The 23,211-nt window shown below is 43.1% G+C and overlaps 1 protein-coding gene across 1 annotated transcript in view; it reads left to right on the forward strand.

Moving 5' to 3' along the window:
- Positions 1-13,513: 13,513 nt before the first annotated feature.
- ABLIM1 (actin binding LIM protein 1) overlaps positions 13,514-23,211 on the forward strand; it is a 786,962-nt gene continuing 777,264 nt past the window's right edge. Inside the window, exon 1 of the mRNA XM_069239295.1 lies at positions 13,514-13,768. Within this exon, the coding sequence (XP_069095396.1) occupies positions 13,756-13,768 (13 nt within the window). The 5' untranslated portion in view covers positions 13,514-13,755. The remainder of the gene's footprint in view (positions 13,769-23,211) is intronic.

Genomic DNA, 23,211 nt, shown 5'->3' on the forward strand with positions numbered 1-23,211 from the left:
GTGGGAATGCACCAAGGAAATTAGTTTCCTCTGTATCCCTGGATCAAGATGTTTCAGCCATCACACCAATGCCTTACTGGTCTAGTTAGCTTTTGTCAGAACCTCACAGGGAACCAGTTAGTATCCTAGCTGTGTGAATTCAAATGTGAAACTTCCATTCCCATACTCATACACCACATACATACTGACCCATTTGGTCTGTATGTTTGCATGTCTCTGTATGATAGAGAGACAGGGATAATTAATCAAGCACAACATCATTACATATATCTGTGTGTATCATTATACATGTCTTCGAGTGATCAATGTGATTATTTCACATCTTGCAGGACCAGTGTTCAGGTAGTGCAATGTATGAGTCACAATCACAGTTGTTCTAGAAATGTGCACATACTCTGCATGCACTAGGTTGGCATACAGTGTGCAAGTATTATCCTTTAGATTGATAAGATATTGGATATGCTGCACTCATCATGCATATAAAGTGTGATTTTTGCTCATTTCCCTTCTATAGAAGCATTTTATTTAGGGCTACATGAAGGTAAGGGGGCAGGTGGACCTTGTAGTCAAACTCTGTTAACATACAGTTAAAACAAACATCCATACGTGTGTCAAGGTTTGGTTTCTCCTAGTCAGAGGACCCATCAAAGTCTCCCCTTATGCACCACTTACTACACCAAAGGTCTCTTCCTGGCAAAGAACCTATTTGGGTCCTCCTTTACCTGCATCTTAGCATGCAGATACCTTCCTGGCCTTTAATACTCAGTGCTCTTCTGAGTTACGTGACCCAGGTGAGTCATCACATGCCAATGTGCTGTTAACTCATTGGTCGACTACTATAGGAGACTATTCTGCTGCCAATTTGTCTTGTTGGATATTGAAATCTCTCAAATATTCTCAATCATGAGAGACTCTTCTACTGCCTGTTTGTTTCTTTATGTGTCAAAAAATGTTCTATATGTGCTGTGTAGAGACTCCCATGTATTAGACTTCCTAAGATTATTCTTTATATGAATGAGAGTCAGGTATTAATTCTCTCTGAGGTTCTAATTTTCTTCTGTTGTCTGTGTCCGTGGGTGATTGTGTACTAAGACTCAAGATTTATAAGGGCTGTCATTTTCATGTTGTGGGATTAAATATATAAATATGAAAATGCAAAAATATTAAAAGGGGTAGGAACTTTGTGACTACACTCTTTTATTTTATATTATTCTGATGCTGGGTCTCCACGAATGACTTCTAATCTCCAATTTTCAATTGTAAGGGTGAGTCAGGATTATATGTCTGCAGTGATATCCTTGCGATCTCACCATTTAATCCTGTCTTATGGGTTGACAAACAGTAGATCCATCTTTGTTCTTTTCACATATGTCTCTCTCTGGGTTTTTGATATTCTCTTCTTGTAGTTTTTTCTATTACTAACCATCTCCGGTCCTCAGCTGTATGTCCTACTGTCAAAAAGTGCTATGACATTTTTGTTGTACTTCAGCCGCACCTTAGATTACTATGGTGTTTGCAAATCTGGGTCTTTTCCTTTCTCATCATCATGACTATGTACCTAAGGTTGCAAGGGCAAGTGACCATATAAATAACGTGTGGAATTGCAATTGGTATATTTTCTTTAAGGCCACATTTTCTTCAAACCTAGGTCAATCACTTTGGCCTTTGTTGTCAAACCAAAAACACTACAATGTCAGCATGAGTAATGTCTGATCACCCTAGGCCGGTTCCGCATTAAGGATGACATCATTCTTTCCTGTGCCATTAGTTGAGGGGTTTCATGTTCTGTATATCACCACAGAGTGAAAAACAGTGATACTGGTATCAGCGCAAGCTTCATTCGCTCTCACTGTCTTTCTTTCTACTCTTACTGTCCTCATGGTCTGCATCCAAGACTCCGCATTGTCATACAAAGATGTGGAGGATGTCATCTATGTAATGCTACATGACGTGACTTATGTAGGTCATGCGGCATAACCCACTTGGCAGCCATTTTCTGAGTGGCTATTATTTACAGATCTTCAAAAGACAATTTGCATTGAGTTATGCAATTTCGACTTATCACCTAATTTTTCTTATTGTTCTTATCACGTCATGCGCGCTGTGTGGAATTTTGCCTTTATGATCCATTTTACCAAATATATTGTTTTACTTGTTCTCCTTGGTAAAAGATATAGGGCCTGATTACAACTTTGGAGGAGGTGTTAATCCGTCCCAAATGTGACGGATATACCACCAGCCGTATTACGAGTTCCATAGGATATAATGGACTCGTAATACGGCTGGTGGTATATCCGTCACTTTACCGTCACTTTTGGGACGGATTAACACCTCCTCCAAAGTTGTAATCAGGCCCATAGTCATTTCTAAGGTGAGATTGATTTTCAGTGCTCACAACTCGGGAAGGGACGACAGTGGACCAGTCCATTCCATTTTAATGAAACACGGCCATTGAACTATTCTTCTTGTTCTTTTAATCCTTTGTTTTCTTTTCATTACGTGTACTAAAAACTTTTAAATCAGCTCACCACAGCCAGTCTGGCCTGCAAACGGAGAGCCATGTATGAAATGGGCTGAATAAAGGGAATATTTCCTAAGACACTTAGCTACTATTAATAAAGACAATGTCAAGTCTGTGGATCAAAAGAAAATAATATTTCCACATTTTCAGGTCTTGCTAGTTTAAAAGTGTATAACCAAATGTCTAAGGATTATGGGGGAGGAAATGGTAATTTATTTAACAAGATATCACAGATTTTTCACAATTATTTTGCACCAAAGGTTTGTAATGAGAATTACCAGACACATTAGATTTCCCTGCAAACCGATTGCAAGAAATACACAACATTTATCACTCAAGGTGGCTGTTTTCAATTTAAATTCATGCCATTTGGGTTGGTGTGGGAAATCTATGTGGTCACCTTGGATTTTTTGCCTTTTTCTGGACCCTTTATTTTTGCTGACTTTAGAACTTGTGCACTTTACCCCTGCTAGCCATTAGTAAAGTTCATGAACTCTCCTTTTAAACATGGTTGAACTAGCACACTCCTAATTGGTATTTTTAGGGGCGAGGGCAAATTGCCCAGTTCCTCTTCTAATCTCTCTTTAGGGGGATTTTAACCATGCCCATGTTACGTCAGTCACTTTCATTAGTTCGTGGGCTTGCCTTTTAAAATCTGCTTGTTTTCATTCGTGAAAGGCATGCATACGTCATGCCTTTTCCGGTGTTTAGCCCTCCTCGAGAGCACCAGTAAACTACTGGAAACATACGAGGCTCCGTGTTTTCCATATGGTTTCTGGACTACTTTTTGTCTTTATTTCGCAGCGCAACCGCAATCATTTTAATGTGGCAAGAAAAATCGTGTTAGGAGTTTACAACGCTTATAGCCCTAACTTGACGTAATGCGAGACCCGTTGCATTGCAAATGCTTGTTTTAATTTGTCTATATGTTCCCATTATATGGTAGAAAATGTACCCATGGCTTGGACGTTAAAGGCCACTAGTGGACTACAGCAACTATTGTGCCATCCCTGTGGAAGCAGTGCAAACATAGCTTCAGGCCCATCATTGTACTATAACAGTATAAAGCTACAGTTTGACCTGTCAAAATAAACCCATTCGACAGGTGAAAACCTCACTTTTAAATATTGATAAGTCACCACTAAATAGGGCTTGTAGCCCACAGGGCAGGGTGTGTGGTACCTAAAAGTAGGATATGTAGAAATGTTATGTTAATATGCCCTTACAGTGACTAGCACCCAAAAACAATTTTCACTGTGGCAAACTTAGATGTGCTCTGTATAAAGTCAGAGTATAGATAAAATACTAATACTGTATCTTTGGATTGGGACCAATTAGAAAGATAATTAAACAACTATATTTAATAGTTACTAAAAATCGAATTCAATGGTGAAGTCAGGATTTTAATAAATAATATAGAAATGTAACTTTTAGAAAGTTATCTTTTCTCTACCTGCAGTTCCTGAAGTCTAATTTGCATTTAACTCACCACACGCTCCCAGCCATTATTTAGCCTTGAATAGGCGTGAAATGCCCTCCAGGAGCAAACAATAGTCCGCCCTGAATGGGCAGAGATGACTTCTCTGGACTCCCCAGAATATGCAGCGTTGCCCTGTAGACATCCTTTTTGACACCACAGCGTCAAATCCTACTTAAGTGATAAATCCTGTTTGACAGGTCTTCTGGGTTCACATATAACACTTGTGGCACACTTGAAGGAGTGGAGAACAGGATGCCAAGACAATTTTTGTAGATCCACTCTGCTTCTATACAACCAGACTTCTGTCTCTGGGTTTATTGTGGGTATTGTGGTTACTGAGGCTGCCTCAAAGTGGATTGTATTGTTGGATTTGGTTGGGCAATAGAATTACCATTGGCCCCCGGAACTTTTACTCCATTTTAGGGCATGCCCAGGAGTCATTCTCACCTATTAGCTAGTGCCAGGCATAAATGTGGCACTTCCAGGAACCCACTTCCTGGACCTGCAGGGGATTAGAAGAAGACTGGACCTGCTGTCTGTGACCTGAGATGATCCCTGAAGAACTGTCTTTTTGTACCCAGCACATAAAAATGAACTCCAATGATGATAGGGCTGCCTTCCTGTTCAGGCTACATGGATATAAGAAGCTACAAGAAGCCTTTCCTAAAGTAACCAGCTGACCTGTAGCAACTGGGCCTGAACTGGTCATTGTTATTGGCCTCTGCCTGACACCCTTGAGTCTCCAAAATCTTTAACCAGGAGAAACCTGGTTGGTGTACCAGACCCCTGTTCCATCACAGATCGTGGTCAACCTTAAATTGTGCCCAGGTACCCATCTACTGCGACTACTGACTATCATTGTCTCTTTGTGCTTTTTTGACGATATTTCTACTTGAAACTTTAAACATTAATTTCTGGTTTCCCTTGTTGAATTTTTGTCATTTTGTTTATTATATTTTACTCAATTTTCTAATACCATGTGGGAATTTTATTGTTTTGCATTTGATGGTATTACTGTTTTGGTACAACATAAATGTTTTGCATATTGCTCCTAAGTTAAACCTATCTGCTCTATGCCATAACTACAATGGGTTATTTTAGTGAATTTGAGGGTTCACCCTGACATGGGTTGTGATTGTTCCTTGAGCTGGGTAGTCACCTATCCCTAATAATAATCCAGTTTCTAACAGATGGTGTCTGCAGATGCTGTGTTTCAAAAGTTATTGTTTCATAAATTTGGCAACATGAAGGGAGTAAATTATTTTCAAGAAGATGACATCCTTGTACTTGGAAAGGATAAGAGAGAAAATGATGACTGTTTGGAGAGAATGTTGAGGATTTGGAAGAGTAAGGATTTTATAGTGGAATAGTCTAAATATAAGCTTAAGGAAATATTTGTGTTCTACCTTCACCATTGTGACAGGTCTGGTATTGCGGGGGTAGGTATCCCAGCACTGAACATCCATCCCTCGTACCCCGGGGGCATGACCTGGAGAGAACAGGAAGGTGCGATGTCGCAGACGCATAATCCGGACTTCGAAGCTGCAGTAAGGAGGCGGGACCAGGAGGACAGAGAAGCACAGAAGCGAGAGGACGCCAGAGCCTGTGGGAAGAGAGGATGCAGTCTGGAATCCCAAGCCCAACCCGCCAGGGGATGCCGTCAAGACCCCAGAGCCCAGCCCATCAGGAGAGGTGGAGAAGAACACGGAGGCTGACGGAATCCTGAAGAGAGGAGACCAGATTCAGGACGCACACTCCAGCCAAGTCCCTGAGGGACATGGCTAAACAAGGTATGAGTTTGTCTACAGGGACATTGGGGAGGCGGGGGTTGGTGAGCTAGGAAGGTAAACAAGGTGTGAGAAATGACGGGGTATGTGGCGTTGAATTGTCTGTACCCCACGCACAGTGGTTGACACATGCATGCTGGGGCATACAACTGGGCACCACAGAAGAGCACACAAAATTACTCCTGGTAAGGACTATCAGTGATCATCTCCTGCACTTCTGTAATACACCCCTTTTTGGGCTATCCCTTGTTCTCTCACCAGTGCCGTCCTTCCCCTTTCCACTCCCAGAAGTAACCTTTCACCTGACATCTGTGTCCTGTCTGTTTCCCGAGGGTTGGTGGCACATGGAATGGGACAGGACATCCAACATCTGAGAATTCCTGTAAAAAAAAATGAAGAGAAAGAAGAAGAAGAGTAAAAAGACTGTAGAAGTAGGGTGTGCAGTAACATCCCAAGAAACAGAGATCCAAAACAATCCTTAAAACTAAAACATATGAATAAAAGCATTACAGCAAACTCAATAATATGTCTTGGCTGTCTTATTCCACCGAGGTATCAGTCTCTGTCTATGCCACAGCCATATTATTTATGAAGAGGCTAAATCTAAGCCTTCTTTCGTGGAGGCCATTAATAATGCACCTTATCCTTCCAGAAGAGATGAAATACGGTTCTTTTTAGAACTGGCCTAGAATTCATAATAAGTATAAAGCTTCACGGAAAAAACTTTTCATACTCGACAACTTATAAAGGGCAACATAAAATGTTATGTAATGTTATGTTAGTGGATTTGTAGAGTGAGGGCATCAGGTGCTAGGAGGGTGTTATTTGAGTCTGGCTGAAGAAGATGGAGGGACTAGTGTACTAGTTAAAGAGCCAGGTCTTCAGCTTTTTTTCAGAATTCCTGCAGTAACATGGAGGTCGTGATGTGGAGTGGGAGGTTGTTCCAGGACTTTGCGGCGAGGTGGGAGAAGGATCGACCTCTGGCTATGCTGCTGCATACGCGGGGTGCGTAGACAAGTGAGAGAGAGGCAGAACAAAGTTGTCTGGAGGGTTGGTAGAAGCTGAGGTGGCGGTTGAGGAAGAAGGGTCCAGCATTGTGCAGTGCCTAAAAAGCATGTGCAAGGAGCTTGAACTGGCATCATTTGTGAACTGGGAGCCAGTGCACCTGCATGAGGTGGGGGTGATATTTTGGTGCGATGACGGAGGTCAAGGATGAGTCTGGCTGCAGCACTCTGGATGGTCTAGTGTCTTTGGAGGAGGTGGGCTGGTATTCCTATATAGAGTCTGATGCCGTAATCCAGTCGACTAGTGACAAGGGCCTGGGTTATGATGCGCCTTGAGTCCTGGGACAGCCACTTCAACATCTTGCATAGCACATGCCGGATGAAAAAGCAAGAAGGTGTAACAGCACTGATTTATAATACCATGGAGAGTTTGCTGTCAAGGATAATTCTGAGTTTTCTGGCATGCTCAATTGGGGTCAGTGTGGGGCTGCGATTTGAGGGCCACCTTGAGGAGTCCTATGGGAAGTTCTTGCTTCCAAAGATAGGCACCTCCGTCTTGTTGGTGTTGAGCTACAGTCAGTTCTTCTTCATCGAGTCTGGGATGCTGGTTATGCAGTTGTGGAAGTTGCGGTGTTGGTGGGGTTTTCAGAGAGGGAGAGGATGAGTTGCATGTCATCGGCATAGGAGATGATGTTGAATCTGTGGGATCTGAAGATGTTAGGTAGTGGAGGCATGTAAATGTTAATTAGGGTAGGGCTGAGAGATGACCCTTGTGGTACTCCGTAGATAATTTCCTTGGGTTCAGAGGTGAAAGGAGGGGTTCAAACTCTTTGGGTTCTTCCTTTGATCCATTTAAGAGCTGTTCCCCAGATTCGGGAGTGGTGGAGTCAGGCGACAAGTGTGTGGTGTGAGATGGTATTGAATGCTATGGCGAAGTCGAGGAGAATGAATGCCGCTGTCTCACCTCAGTCCAGTATGATACAGATGTTGGTGGCTGCAAGAAGGGCAGTGTTGGTGCTGTGAATTCCGGTTTGGGAGCTGTCCAGCAGTGTATGGTGTTCCAGCTGTTTGGTGAGTGGCTGGTTGATTGCTTTTGCCATGTCTGTGACCAGGAAAGGTAGTAGTGAGATGGGAGTCTGGAGGAGGGCTTTGACCTCTGCATGTTTCCAGTCAACTCGGAAGGTGGCAGTGAAGATTGAGATGTGTATGGTGTTTGTGAGTTTGAGGCTGATCTTGGGTACACCAAGATTGAAGATGTGTAGGGGGCAGTGGTTGGTGGGGGGCCCTGAGTGAACTGTCTGAAACGTGTGTGGGATGCTAAATTTCAGAAGGATTTTGAGACTATCAGATCCAGTCATCTGCTCTGAAAAGATTTGATCCATCAGCAGACAGCATCATAACAACTGACACCAGTTGTAAAGATCTTGGAGCAGTACTTTCACAGTTTTATCAGAAGTGGATAAAGGAGGCATGGTAGAAATTCTTGCACATGCATCACCTTCTTTAACGCCCACTGAGGACAAAATACTAAATCATAGAGAGTAAAACTCTTGTGTATTGGCTTTGGAACACTTTAGATCTTTTGTGTGGGGAAAACCTTTCATAGATAAAAGTAATTATAGAACATTAGTTACGTTATTAACAACTGAAGGTACATTTATTGTTTCTTCTAGAATTACTAGGTTATCCATCAGATTGCATGATTTCACATATAAATTCAGGTATGTACCAACTAAAGGAGAATGTAATAGTGGATTGCTCGTCAAGAATATCCTTAAATTTAGATGAATGCATAGATGATGCATAAATTGAATATTAATTAGTCCTTGCACATGATGGTGTGTTTAGAGCACTTAAGGAGGATGAGTGGGCTAAACAATATGATAGTGATGACATACTTGCCCGAGTGAGGAAGAATGTGAAGAATGAGTGGCCTAATAAGGATTTACTTTGAGCAGAGTTAAAACAATGTTGGGGAATCAAAAATAAACTGGCTGCACTGAACAATATGATTGTGTGAAGTGAGAGGATTGTTCCCCCATTGGTGCTGAGGGATGTTATTAAGGTTATGATGAGGCAAGCACAACATAGGCATTTAGGGATAGTAAAAACCAAGCATGCACTTGAGAAATTGGTGTCCAGAGATGGTTATTGGTATTTAAAGACTGGTGAGAGTGTGTCCTTAGTGTGGCAGCTGATAAGTCTCTGAAAACTTTGAATCCTCTTCTTTGTGAACATATAGAGCCAGGCAATCCATGGGAAGCAAGTGTGGTTGATATAATGGGACCCAATGATTACATCAAACGTTTATGGTTCCCTTGATTGGTGCATTTTCATGTTGGCCTATTGTTAAAATTGTAGAAAGGGCAGATGTAGTATCAGATATGGTTCGGTTTGCCAACAGAACTGCTTCTTTATACGAGCTAAGTGGGAATTAAATAAATGAGAGATTTAACCATTTATTAAGGGTGCAATTTAATGGAGTAACAGGGGGAATTTAGATTGGGAAGTTCAAATGTTCAAAGTTGTGCGGATATGTAGGACTACCATCAAAGAGGCCCCAGTCAGTCCCCTTTTGAGATAATGAGAGATATACAAGCATGAACGAAGAGCAATCCTGGATGGCTTTTAATGCTGTAGTCATTAATGTTCTAATTTAAGAGATGATGGACAAAATTAAAAGACTCATAATTCAGATAAAAAGTAGTACGATGAGAAGAAAGGTACAAGAACAGTGTGTGTTTAAATAAGGCAATGGGAGAGAGTTAAAAAACCTTGGAAAGCATGCAAAGGGAGAGTCTGTTTTTTAACCCAAGACGATTAGTAATGTATTGCACAATGCTGTGCAATTAAGTGATGGTAAGGTTTGGAATTTTAACAGATTACACTGATGAATAACTACCACTTGAAAGAAAAGGAAGAATGTGGGTGTGCAGATATTTCTGATTTTTCGAGTGCACTTTGTAATGAGGAGGATGATTTGGGTCCTTCTAGAGCTGTTTTGTTGACTGTGGACCATCCTCTGTAATTGACACTTAAATTGGAAGTTGTGATGCTGAAAAGTTGTGTTGATGTGAGCTTGATGCAGAGGTTAGGTCTCCTAGAGAGTGTGGATGATTGTGTAAGGATGATGGTGTGAGTGGAGCTCGTGTACTTGCAGATCAGGGTGGAACAGAAAAAGGGGAAGGAAAAAGAGTTAGAAGACCTGCTAAATGGTTGGATGGTTTCATTTGTGCGGGTACTGTTGGTTTTTAAATCTATACATCTTTGCTTATATTGTAGGATGATATGATATATGATCAGTACATATATATTTCATTTTTCTTCTTTGTTGCAGTAGCATAATACTGTTCCATTCTTATATACGATGTGTTATCCTTTATATGTACATTGTTCCTGTTTCTTATTGTTTTCGTTCATTATAAGGGAGGATGTGCTGTGTCCTTCTTGTTGGTCCTCACTAGCCTTGTTCTTCTCATTCCAGAAGCATACCTTGCAAGAATTTTAGGTTATCTTGAGACAGGAATGACAGATGCTGCTGGTGAGCAGAGCTAGAAGAAACCCATGCCATTTATGGAGTAAACTATGTTTGTTTACTAAGTTTTGCTGAATTTCTTTTACTGAAGAAGCGCCACACTTATCCTAGCTCAGTCTCGACGGTGCACACCTTACCTAGCCCATATAGAGAGGATTGATTACCACTCTGCAATAGCATACCTGCAAACATGCCCCTTCTCATGTGTGATATGTTCATGCAGCCTCTGTGTTTTATCCATCGACATGTTACTCTTTAGGACTTGTAGTTGTGTGTTTAACATTTTTAGGCTAGCCTCAAAAATCCAACATACAAAGTGCCATTGGTTTTACAGTCAGGACTGCTTGAGGGCATTACACATAACATGGGGACAAACATCAGCTGTGCAGGTGACCAATGAGGTGCAAGTTCACTAGACCATGGAGATACTGAGTGCTTAGGTACAGCAGGGCTTCACCCACTGTATAACTGATTATGATTGTGATCAGGATTCCTCCCTAGCCCAACCAGATTTACAAAGCACCGACTTGTTGCCAAATCTGTCTCCCCTGTAAGTTTGTCAGCCTCTGGTTTATCAAAAGCCGAAATGGACACAGAAAACTGTGATTCTGCATTAGACATCTTTACCGAGCCTTTGCAAGCTCTTCACCAGCAGACACTCCACGTCTGAGTTTGGGCTCCTTTTTTTTGTTGTAACATAACGCCATCGTCAGACCCTGTTTTTAGGTCACAGCTTCTGCATGGCTGCTCCAGCCTGGTTGAGAAGGTTGCATAATTTCCCAGGGGGTGTTTACTTGCCAGCGCGTGCCAGAGCAGTCAGGTGACAACTTCACTTACACGTCGCATGTAAAGGAAAACCAGCCATTGCAGAAATATTCCTTTGAAACAATGGCAAAGGATGAAAATAGTATGAGAGTAATATATATATGTATGACTTCCCCACTCACCCCCTGCACCTGGGTCACGGTTCTCCTTAGAACAGCTTCTGAATCTAACAGGTTAAGCCATAAGCCTGTGCTTCAACGGGGGCGCAGGCCTGTCCAGGGCCTTTGACCTCCAAGGCCGGAAAACACTGCAGTGCAAAGGCTTCTGGTTGGAGGAGCAAGTTAATTTGTCTTACAGCAATTCAGTGTGTATAATCGCAATGTAAGTCTCTTCCGAACAGATCAATATTTGCTCAACCAGACGGAAAAGAGACGCCTGAAGCATTTCACAAAGCTCATGTCACATCTTCCTTCTTTCATAAGACGCGCTGGTGCAAATACATTGATTTGCACAGGATCACACAATTTGGGTCTGCACTGAAAAGAGCATTTGAATCCAGATATTGCCGTTCTGATATCAAGCTTAGCTACTAGACCACACATCTCATCTACCGGCTGCACTGCTCGTCTCTCCAGAGCTGCTCCGAAGCACAGCAGATTTCGTGAATGGCGCACGAGAGGGTGGTGTTTGCGTACACATTGTGGTCATTGAAATATCTTGTGGCTCTGTCCACGCGACCATTACGTCAGCGGGCCACCATGTCCTAGTTAACGCTTTATGTGCTGCCCGGGGCCACAGGTTTAATCCCTTTTAGGTGGGTTCCGCGTTGTAAATTCCATTGGTTGACAATGACTCCAGGTGAATAACGATACTTTTTTTTACTGATGACGAAACATATTTAAGATAATGCAACGCAACTAAAAATGTTATAAAGTAACGAAGTGCAAGACGCACGAATTAGGGTACTCGTGACTCTATAACGCATTAATAAAGTGAAATGGCCCAGGCATGGAACGCGGCCAGGCGCGATGACCTGTGAGTGCGCAGACAGTGCACGTTATCACAAGAAGTGGTTGTGAGTATTTGGTTGACTGGTACTCACACTGCAAGCACATGTAGTAGGCTGACCAGACGTCCCGGATTTCCCCGGACAGTCCCGGTGTCCCGACGCTTCTCTTAATTTTAAACAAATGTCCCGGTTTTTGGGACAAAGGTCAAATTATAACATAAATGTCCCGGTTTTTGGGACAAAGGTCTGATTATCTAGGAAATGATAAATTCAAGGTATGCTCTCCTTTAACAGACGCCTACAGAGTATGCAATAATTAAAGTAATTTATCTGTTACTGTCAGGCAACACAGTCCCCTGTCTGCTCCCAGCAGAGAGATGGAGTGGGGGGCAGGGAGAGGTGGGTGGGGGCGGGTTGGGTGCTCAGGGTGGGATGTCAAACCATAGCTAATTTTATATGTATAGTCTTGTAAATGTGCGTGTGTATATATATATGTGTATATGCAGTGCTTTAAATGGCCCTGTACTGTCCAGTACTGAGTACAGGAACATTTTTATTTTGAGAGGGAGAGTACCGGCACATCTCAAGAAAACTGTAATACCTTTAATTGGAGAGTACTGGCACTTCTAAGAAACAAGCAGGTACAGAGTACCTGCACTTTAATTTTTCCATTTCAAGCACTGTGTATATGTATAAATAAACACACACATGCATATGCACACATTCACAAAGCTACGCAAAAAAACGGTACTGGCCAGATATAAAAGGGAGTGAAAAGTCGTTAGTCCTTCTTTTATGTCTGACCTGTCCCGGTTTTTGCTCCTCAAAATCTGGTCACCCTAACATGCAGCCACAAAGGGTCATGGACAAACACAGATATAGACACATCGCATGTATCATAAATAGGACACACAGAGGCACGCTCACTCACACCCTATCTCTCGGGTTTTCAGTCACTCAGACAGGCACACACACAGAGGAGCATGCTCAAACAGCGGAAAGCAGACACGTGTGACGAGCACACAGACACATATAGACACACACACACTGGCGACTATACAGCATATGCGCCCATATCCACAGGCAGAGATACTCTAATGCATGCAAAGATGCACACACAAATATAAGCCCATGCAAAGATATACGTATATACACACTTAAATGTTAGCACATATGACATAAGCACCAACATCGCAAGCACAGACATGGACACCTGTTAACAGACGTTCACATTAATGCACCCAGGGAAACGTTCCCGTTTCCGCATATCCTTGCGCGCACACACACGAGCTCCTGTGTGCACGTAGAGTCAAGACAAACACCTGCACGCACACGTACGCGCGTTAACACTGCCACATGCAGGCTCCTTGTAAGCGCCGGGCTCTCCTTGCCCGCAGTCTGTCTTGGCACCGGGAGAGGGGGAGTGTACGGCCCCTCCCAGCCCGGCTCTGCCTGCTGCACTGACAGACATGGAGCGGGGCTGCCTGCTGCTGCTTCGGCAGCCTGACTCCGGGGGCTCCCCACCCATACTTTAGACTCCACACACCACCAGTGCCCTCACACCAACACCAGCACAGCCTCCTGGACCTGACAGAGGGAAGCCGGCGACCACCGGCCGCGGGGGAAGAAGTGCTGCAGCAGCGGGCTGTGAGCCATGTCTGCCAGAGGTGAGTACTGCACGCGCCGGGCACAAGCCGGCAGTGCCTACCTCGCGCCAGCAGGCCGAGGCGAGCCAGTGCTGTGTGCTAGTGAGCTGACGGCCTCCCTCTGCGCATATGGAGAAGGGACCTGCGGTCCCCGTGTACCTGGTAGACGCCCCCACCTCCGAAACCATGTATGCGGGAAGTGAGCACTACTGGGGCCTGACTGAGGCCGACACTAGTTCACCCTCCATCCAAACCCCGAGAGGAGCTTACGCTAAAGTAACCCCCAATAAGCGCGCCTAAAATGTTTCCTCTCTGTCTCGAGGCACTCACCCTCACCCGAAAACCATCTCTGCAAGAGGTCACTTCTGCCTGTACGTGATACAGATAAGAGCTGCGCCCACGCTTAAAAATATGTGTGCAAGAGTGCGTGCACGGAAAAATGAGCTCTGGGCTCCAACCTTCTCCCACGACTGTGAGAGTTATGTCTGCAGTATACTAGTATAACAGAGACCAGGAGCCTGCCACATCCCTGTGAGGTGAGACTGCCGTGCATATGCGCGATACAGAGCAGACCCCGCCCCCGGCCGCCTGTGAGTGTCTGCACAGAATGGGTACCAGAGAGCCCTTCCCGCCATGCTTTGAGTGCCGAGTCTGCAGTCTGTACCGCATATGTACCACAGAGCCCCCACCCCGCCCTCCAGCTTTGCCTGTGAGAGGTGTGTCTGCTGAGACCGTGTACCGCGTAAGGCATCCCCTTGCGCCCACAGCCATGCCTGCGAGTGGAGAGCCTTCAGTGCGCACTGCATATGTAGTACCAGAGAGAACAGTCCCACCAGTCATGCCTGTTACAGAGGAAAGTCGGCACCCTCTACCTCAGTGCTTGGCCATGTAGGAGATGAAGTCGGAAGATGGCTTGATATGCAGTCTGAGTGATTTAGAGGCTTGAGGAAAGGGACTGTTTTACCTTCTCACATAAACACCTTTACATTGTGCAGTTAATATCCTTAATGTGAACTAGTCCGGCTTTAAAAGACGTGTATAGAAATTATGAGTATGCCTTGCTTCTCGAGTGTTGTATTTGGAATAGGATGCTTTGTGTCATCAGAGTACTTCAGGACACAGAGTAGTTTTGCGGCCTAAAGATTTGATTTCTGATTTGATTTTGATTATTTGTAAAGCGCACAAATGCCCAAGGGCGTCTAGGCGCTGCCAACCGTTTGAGGATTGAGTTGCCCAGATAAGCTACATAGGGTGAGTGAACAGCGATGTTTTTAGTTGTTTCCTAAAGGTCTGTAGGTTAGGCAGGGAATTTGATTCCAGAGACGGCAGGGCAGGTAGTATTGGAGAGACATCTGCCGCCCCAGGAGACGTTAACGTTTTTGGAACGGTCAGCTTCTTGGCTGTGGCAGAGCAAAGGATTTTGTATGGGGTGTCCGACAGATATTATTTTTAAGAGGGAAAGGGCCTGGGTGAGAAAGGGTTTTTGCGTGCAATACAGAGTGCTCTGAAAGCCAGTGGCGGCTGCCATTGAACTGGGGTTAGTGGGTGGGGAGAGGGGGGATAACATTAAAAAAAAAAAACTTTCCTGCTCATTTGCCTTCCCGGCAGCACACAGGCTTCCACAGTCCCCACAGACAATCACAACGCTGCTGTCACCAGCATGACAGGAGCGTGGTGATTGGTGTGAGCGGCGCGCGTCTGCGCTCACACAGGGAGTGGGACCCTGTGCACTTTCTCCTCCTGGCTGTGCAATACAGTCGGGAGGAGAAATGCAAAGTGTGCATGTCTGATTGGCCTGCCCAACATGGCCGGCCAAACAGACATGCGCACTTATAGGTGCGCATACCACTCCTCCTCCAGCCCTCATGCAGCCCAGTCTGCCCTAACCTGACTCTAAATGAAAAATAAAATGATAATAACATTGTGTTATTATAATTTTCTTTTACTGAATGTAGTGGGGTGACGCTCCTCCGCCTTAGCGGAGGAGCCGCCGCTGTTGAAAGCTACTCTCTTTTTTACAAGGAGCTAGTATAGTTCTTCTCTTGCCTTCAAGACTGAGTCAAACTTACTTAAGTTGTTGAGAACGTGAATAGCCACATTCTGGAGTCTCTGGAGTTTTTTTTAGGATGGCTACCTGTGCCTCTGCATATAAGATATTGCAGTAGTCCAACTTAGAATGCACCAGGGAGATAGTCACTGTTTTTTGTAGATCTGGGGGTAAGAAGGTAAGAACTTTTTTTGACTGTTTTTAAGATAAAATAGCAAGATGAAGTCAGTTGGTTAGTCTGTCCAGAGAAGGATAGGCAGGGATCGAAGATAATCCCCAGATTCTTGACCTTGGGCACTGAAGTAGGGAGAGAGTCATGGGACTGAGGCCACCAAGAGGTGTTCCAGAAGAATGTGTCACGTCCAAAGAGGAACACTTCAGTCTTCTCCGAGTTAAGTTTCAGGAAGTGAGAGCTCATCCATGATGCAACTGCAATCATACACAGTTTGAAACGAGAGGCCACCTCCACCGCATCCTTGAAGATGGGTCTCACAATTTGGGTGTCATCAGCGTAGGAGACCGTTATGAGCCAATATATTTTATCAGTTTCAGGTGGGGCATGACATAAATATTGAAAAGTGTAGGGCTCAGTGAAGACCCTTGTGGAACCCTGAATGGAAGTGAAAAGGGCTTTGTTGTGAATTCACCCAGTCTGATTGTTCCCTTCCATCAAGAAACAAACTTAACAAATTCAAGACAGGGCCTTGGATGCTGATCTCGGCCAGCCTGCATTTTAAAACTGAGTGAGTCACCATATCGAAGGCTGCGGAAATGTCCATCAGAACCACCGCAGTCTCCCCACCTCTATCTGGGATGTGCCGGACCTCCTCAATGAATGCGAGCAAGGCTGTTTCTGTACTGTGGGCCTTCTGGAAGCCGAATTGTGCAGCGTCCAAGATTTTATTTTGGTCTAAATGTGCGGATAGAGAGGTGTTTAAATGTCTCTCAAGAACGTCAGCTAGCAGTGGGGGTCGAGAGATAGGCTGTTAGTTCTTGTCTTCCTGAGGGGGGTAGGGTTGCATTTTTTAGCAGGGGAAGAATGGAAGCTTTTTTCCATTGTGTGGGGGAAAATGCTGTTTTTCAAGATGTTGTTGCCTCACCACTAACAGCAATGTTAGTGGTGAGGCAATAGATAGAACTACCTTATGCAACACCTTTGTGGGGCATGGATCAGTGGGAGACCCAGATTTGGTGAAACTTAGTAGCTCGGCCACTCGCTCCATTGTCAAAAATGGAAAGTAATTGAGGATCGAGTGATATGGATCTGACTGGGCATCCACTACCAGTGGATAGTTATCACACCAGCTAGCATTGAAATCAAAATATAGTGCCTCCACTTTCTTCTTCACCTCCTCCATTTAGCTCCTCATCTCTGTGGTCACGTACCTCCCAATCTTCACAGAACTTCTCAGTGACTTGCAACACCCCCATTACTCATAGCCTGTGCATTTTTTCATGTAAATAAAACTATAAGCCGCGTCACAATACACATTTTACAACATATTTTACAATAGTGTTTTTTAATACCTGCATTTGCCAAATCACTGTCTGCATTTCGTTTGATTTTTGAGCGTTGTAAATGTTTTTTACAATAGTATGGCATTAAAAATATGAACATTACCTATGTCACTGATTAAACGTTTAGAAATAGGAATTAGTAAACCTACCTTTAAAATGTTGTTGTTGTAACTTCTTTGAAATAAGAAGAGGTGCTATTTTTGGGACTCATTTATAACAAAACATGGTTCATAAACCTAATCTTGCAATTTTTGAGTCGTTCAGCATACTAAAATGAGATTATGTGCATTTTATTTCAAACAATAGTACACGAGGTAGTTTGTGGTGTCTGATGTAATAAAGGGTTTTCAAACAGTAGTGGAACTCTTGTACAATTCACACATACACATTTCATATAGACTCCTATATCTAGATATCAAATTATGCAGAGTTTTAATCTCATTCGTTAAAGCCAATAGATTTGCGTTAGAACGGTACTCCACTGGCAGAAGTTAAAGCTTTTTTTAAGTGTCTTTACCGTGATCCGAAACTTCACAAATGCCAATCGCTTTTGGTTCTACCAAACAACCAAATCCATTTGCAGAACCATTGTTACAGATTGTTTAGCTCTGTTGAGGCCCAGAAAATGTATACAATATGTATTACAATGTCTTAATTTTATTTTAACAATCTCTTCAACATTTATTACAGTGATATAATGATAAATCTGTGGTTATTGATCAATAGTTAAACGGTCTAATATTTTGCATTCTGCTTCACTATATGTTATTTTGAATTACATGCATATTGTGCTTAAGTATATACTTCAATGGACCATTGATCTACAAAGCATCAAACTGGCTATTTTCACCAATTTTGTTTCAGATCTCAGTTATTTATCAAGCCTTTTAATGTATTTTGAAGACTTGTTGAGGATCTAATGGGATCTAAAAAGTTGTAGAATTTGACATGTCAATTAAATATTGCACAAGTTACACAACTGCTCTACACACTATTCTAATATATTTCCTTGCACCTACTGTCCAAAATGCGCAGGTCATAATGTTAAATCCCTTTTCCTTCCCCTGAATTATACACACTGGTACGTTAAGGTAGACATGGGCTCAGAAAAAGTATGGAGTCCTTTTTAAATTGTAATTTTCTTGCATTAAATTGATCTTTAACACATCTGTCATCAAAGTTTACAAAAATCCTGTAAAACCTGAAAATACGGTACAATTGCCATATTTGTTGCACTTCTTTCGCCTGGTATATATGAGTTTGAGAAGGTAAAATAGGTGTGTTAGTATCTGTATAAAGTGTATTTCTCAGGCTCTGTGAATGCTCAAAAAGCTACTACTGTTTGTAGGTGCTCCAAATTCAATTCATTCTATCTATCTATCTATCTATCTATCTATCTATCTATCTATCTATCTATCTATCTATCTATCTATGATGTTTAATGAATTCTAAACTTATCACATTAGTCGAACTAGGCATTAACAATTCTTCAATATTTTGCAAAGAGTAATTTTCCAAACTTGGTTACTTTAAAAAGTGGGGAGTTTGGACTAAGTTCGATTAAGTTCCCGAGATGTGTATGCATTTTGTGTGGCAGAGTGAGTGTGTCACTAAATGTAGGAGAGCTCAAATGATTCATCAATTTAGTAAGTGGATTGAGAAAAACTCTAATCGGTAATTGCACAATTATATTTTTGTTCGGGGTGTGTTTTGCTGTTTAAAGAAAGTGTCTGATATTGACAAGACGATGTAATGCCATCTCGTTTTGCTGATAATGCTTCATCCTACATTATTAAATATTCTTCATATTTTATGTTCTGTAGTGTATGCTGGTGTTTCACGGAGTAATGTTCTGTGTGTGAGATTCTATTGATTTGTAACCATTATTGATATCATTTTACTGGCATTTTACTAGTATTATAGAAAATGTCACGGGTGTATGGGTGGAATAATTTGCGAGGTAATGAAGATGGTTGGCTGGTGTGGGGCTAAAGATTTATGTGTAACTTCAACTGTTTACTTTACTTTCTTTTGAAGTTTTCCATTGTAGGCGCTATTCGCTTCCCATCAACCTTAATTGTTATTTCCCATTTCGTTTTATTGTTTTTTTTATGGTTTTAAACCAGATTCCTTCATATTTGTGGACATAGACCTTAATGAGGATTAATGGCCCCTAGCAAGTGTGAGCCTTAATTGCCCAATGCATTACATAACATCAATGGTCCAGATATTAATGGTCATTTAGGGTACCTCATTCTGATTATTAAAGGTCAGTGTAGGGTAGGGTATTTTCTAGCTCTCCCATATTTTTCAAATGCATGGAGGATTTCGTGTCCTTTGACTTTCAAATAGGCAGTCGTGTCTTGCCCATGGCTGAGGAGGGTATTTTTTACCCCCTTGCTTCGGCTTCGTACAAGTCTAGGTGTTTGGTAGCACACCTGCTTAGCCATATGGGCACATATTGTATTAGCTTACCTAAGGGTAGGGAGTATTTTGTGTTAGAACATTGTCTTGCCCTAAAGGGAGCATTTATAAGACATTCACAAATAGGTGGAAGATATTTTCTAGCCTGTCGTCTTGCCCAAGGGTGGGGGTAATTGTTGTCCCCCACCTTGCCAAGCAACATAGAGGTACTTGGTAGCTGCTCCCAAGGACAGAAAGTATGTTTTTCACCCACCTTGCCAAAGTGCCACAGTTCTTTGCAAGTCTCTTTTTTTAAGGGTGGGGAGATTTGACCAAAAATACAAGTTGAGGCCCCATGTTTGCAATCGGGCCAACCATCACCTATCCTTTTTCTCGAAGGCCTGTAAAACAATGCAGGCCCAGGAGTCCTGGAGCAGCTGATTGCTGCAGTGGAGTCCCGATAGCAAATGTGGCGAGGGCCCGGTGACAGCTGTTACCTGATATGGGACTCCCTCTCCCCGGAAAAAATTAGGGAAAGGAGCACATCGCAGCTAACAGCTAACTTGGTGCCCTTTTCGAAAATAGCAGTATGGCCTTTTGGAAGCTGGTAGCTTCCATGATCATCATACCCCCTAAATGTGATCAAAGCAGGCGAAGAAATGGGGTACAAACCTCCCACCCTCCGGCAAAGCAGGTAAAGGGACAAAAAATTGACCCATTCCCCTTCTGTGGTAAAGGAAGAGGGAAACATCACCTCTTAGGCAATATCGTAGGCACCCTGTTTCTTGTCGTTGGGTAAGGTTTTGGGTGGTGGGTACAACATGTCTTATTCTTTCTTTATGAAAGGTGGGGCCATTAGTAACCCTTCCGGCCTTTACATATAGCGAGACGGTGTGTTTAAACCAGGGCAGCTATCCGCTGCCAAAGTGAACAGTAAATACCTCCCTGGGGCAAGGCAGGGGTTGCTGCATGCAAAATCCTCTCTGGCCCTCAAACAAGTGAATCAAAACAAATCGCCCACCCCTTGTGTAAGGTCGGAGAGGTTGCAGGGGAAGGGCCCAGGATTATTTTTCACACCCCAGTCCTTTGGATAGAGAGAGAGTGTGTTTTACCCCCCTCCCCGGGCTGTGGCCAAGCCTTAATGATGTGATATGAAGGCCTTTTCTGTATTTAGTCTCTCCTGACCTGCCACCCAGGACATGGGTGACCCAGTGCCCTCCCACTTGTGCTTAATGCAGCTTCAGGTCTCCCTGTGCTGCATTCCAGCCAAACCCAAATTCGAATGCATGTAATCCATTTGAAGGATTCCCATTAATGTCACAGATTAGAAATACTGTGCAGTTCGTTGCTTCTTTCTTAGAAGTGCTGAGGAAAGGGTGACCCTTTCAGAAGCAACACTGCCTCATACATGCCGACATTTTACAAATAGAATGTGGGACATTTTGAAAAGAAAATTGGATGAATTGGATATTCTACATTGAAATGGACTGAAACAAAGGCAGTTTTAGGCGGGGGCTGGTAAATGAAGCCATTTGTGGCTTAACAAATCGGGAACCTCCCGCCTTAATTAGGTTTGTTAACATGTATGCTGCCTGTCCTTGGTGTATCATAGGTTACAGAGAAGATGCCCTCTGGAAAATAGTACCTGAAGGCACCATAGGTAAAAAGCCAGAAGGCCAAAAACACTCCAAGATGCTGAGTCCCAATCAGAGGCCTATTCTTTCAGGGCTGAACTTTACAATCTGAATAAAACCAGGACGTGAACAAACTTGGAGCTGGCAGGACAGTAGTTTAACAGGATCTGACAAGACTGGAGTAGCGCTCCAGCCGGCTGGCTGAAGCAGAATGGAGCTGGCAGGACTAGAGCTAGGTATTCAACAGCTGGACAGGTCGAAGGAGTCCTAGACCATTTCTATAATAGGAAAACAGGATATATAAGAAGCTAAAAATGAACAAAATAACTGGAAAGAGCTGGACCCAGATAAGGAATCACCTGACTGGAAGGATTCGAGCTCTGAAATGGACATACTGCTCATGTATATTTGCCATCTTGCCATATTTGAATGGAGTCTGTATTTGCTGGCTATCATTGAATGGCATGTCAATTAAGGGAAGTTGAACTGACTCTTCCCACTTGTAGGTGTTCCTGTTCAGAGCAAACGACCACCCTATGGGACTTTCATGAACATTGTCACCTTTTTTTCAGAAAATGTAACATCGAAAAAGCTTGTATTTATAAAACAAGGTGGCAAGACTCCTGAAAATTAACTGAAATACAGATAGCCTGTGCAGCCTCAATGGCCAGTTTGTTTTTTCAAAACTGCTGAATGGAAATATTCCAAACCAGAGTAAAGTATTAGTATTTAAATGGAGCCAGGTACTCAGGGCCACATGTATGAATATTTGGAATTGTGATTTCCTAATTGGTGATTCTATGCAAATAGACCTGGTGGGTCGCAAATAGACCTTCCTCATTAAGGGGCACATGTACATACCATTTTGGTATGTACAGACCCTATTTTGCGATTCGGTAATCTATTTACCGAATCGCAAAATAGGTTTGCGAGTCGCAATTAGGAAGGGGCATTCCCTTCCTAATTGGGAGTCGCAGCCTGATATAGCATTGTTTTGTGACCATGAATGCGATCACAAAACAATCGCAGTTAGCACCAGTTTCAAACTGGTGCTAACCCATTTGCAAACGGGAAGGGGTCCACCAGGGACCCCTTCCCCTTTGTGAATGGCAGCGAAAATATTTTTTCAGAGCAGGCAGTGGTCCCACGGACCACCGCCAGCTCTGAAAAAATGAATAGAAAACTTTTTTTTTTTAAATGCATCTGGTTTTCCTTTAAGGAAAACAGGTTGCATTTCAAAAAAAGAAACTGCTTTATTTAAAAGCAGTCACTGACATGGTGGTCTGCTGTCTCCAGCAGGCCACCATCATTGTGAGGGTGGCCATTCCTAATGGGGTCACAAATTGCGACCTACCTCATGAGTGTAAAGTACACTGTTGTACATAGGGTTTTGCGGCTCGCAATTTGCGACTCGCAAACAAGTCGCAAATTGCGAGTCGCAAAACTCAGGGTCGTCCATCTGGCCCTAATAGTAATAAGTTAGGTCGCATTTTGCAACCCACCGGGAATCGCAAAAATCACAGGGATGGTGGCCTGCTGGTGTCAGCAGACCATCATGTCTATGATTGCTTTTAAATAAAGCAATCTTTTTTTTTTTAAACACAGCATGTTTCCCTTAAAGGAAAACAGGCTGTGTTTAAAAAGAAAGAAAATGAAACGTTTCAGTTTCATGTTTTAAGAGTAGCCAGTGGTTCATAAACGTTCTCGCATGCATTCACAAAGGGGAAGGGGTTTCTTTTGGACCCCTTCCCTTTTGCGAATGGGTTAGCACCAATTTGAAATTGGTGCTAACTGCAATGGTTTTGCGACCGCATTCACGGTCACAAAACAGTCATACATACCATTTACATTCGGTATTAGGA

The sequence above is a fragment of the Pleurodeles waltl genome, chromosome 6, assembly GCF_031143425.1.
Source record: "Pleurodeles waltl isolate 20211129_DDA chromosome 6, aPleWal1.hap1.20221129, whole genome shotgun sequence".
Lineage (NCBI taxonomy): Eukaryota > Metazoa > Chordata > Amphibia > Caudata > Salamandridae > Pleurodeles > Pleurodeles waltl.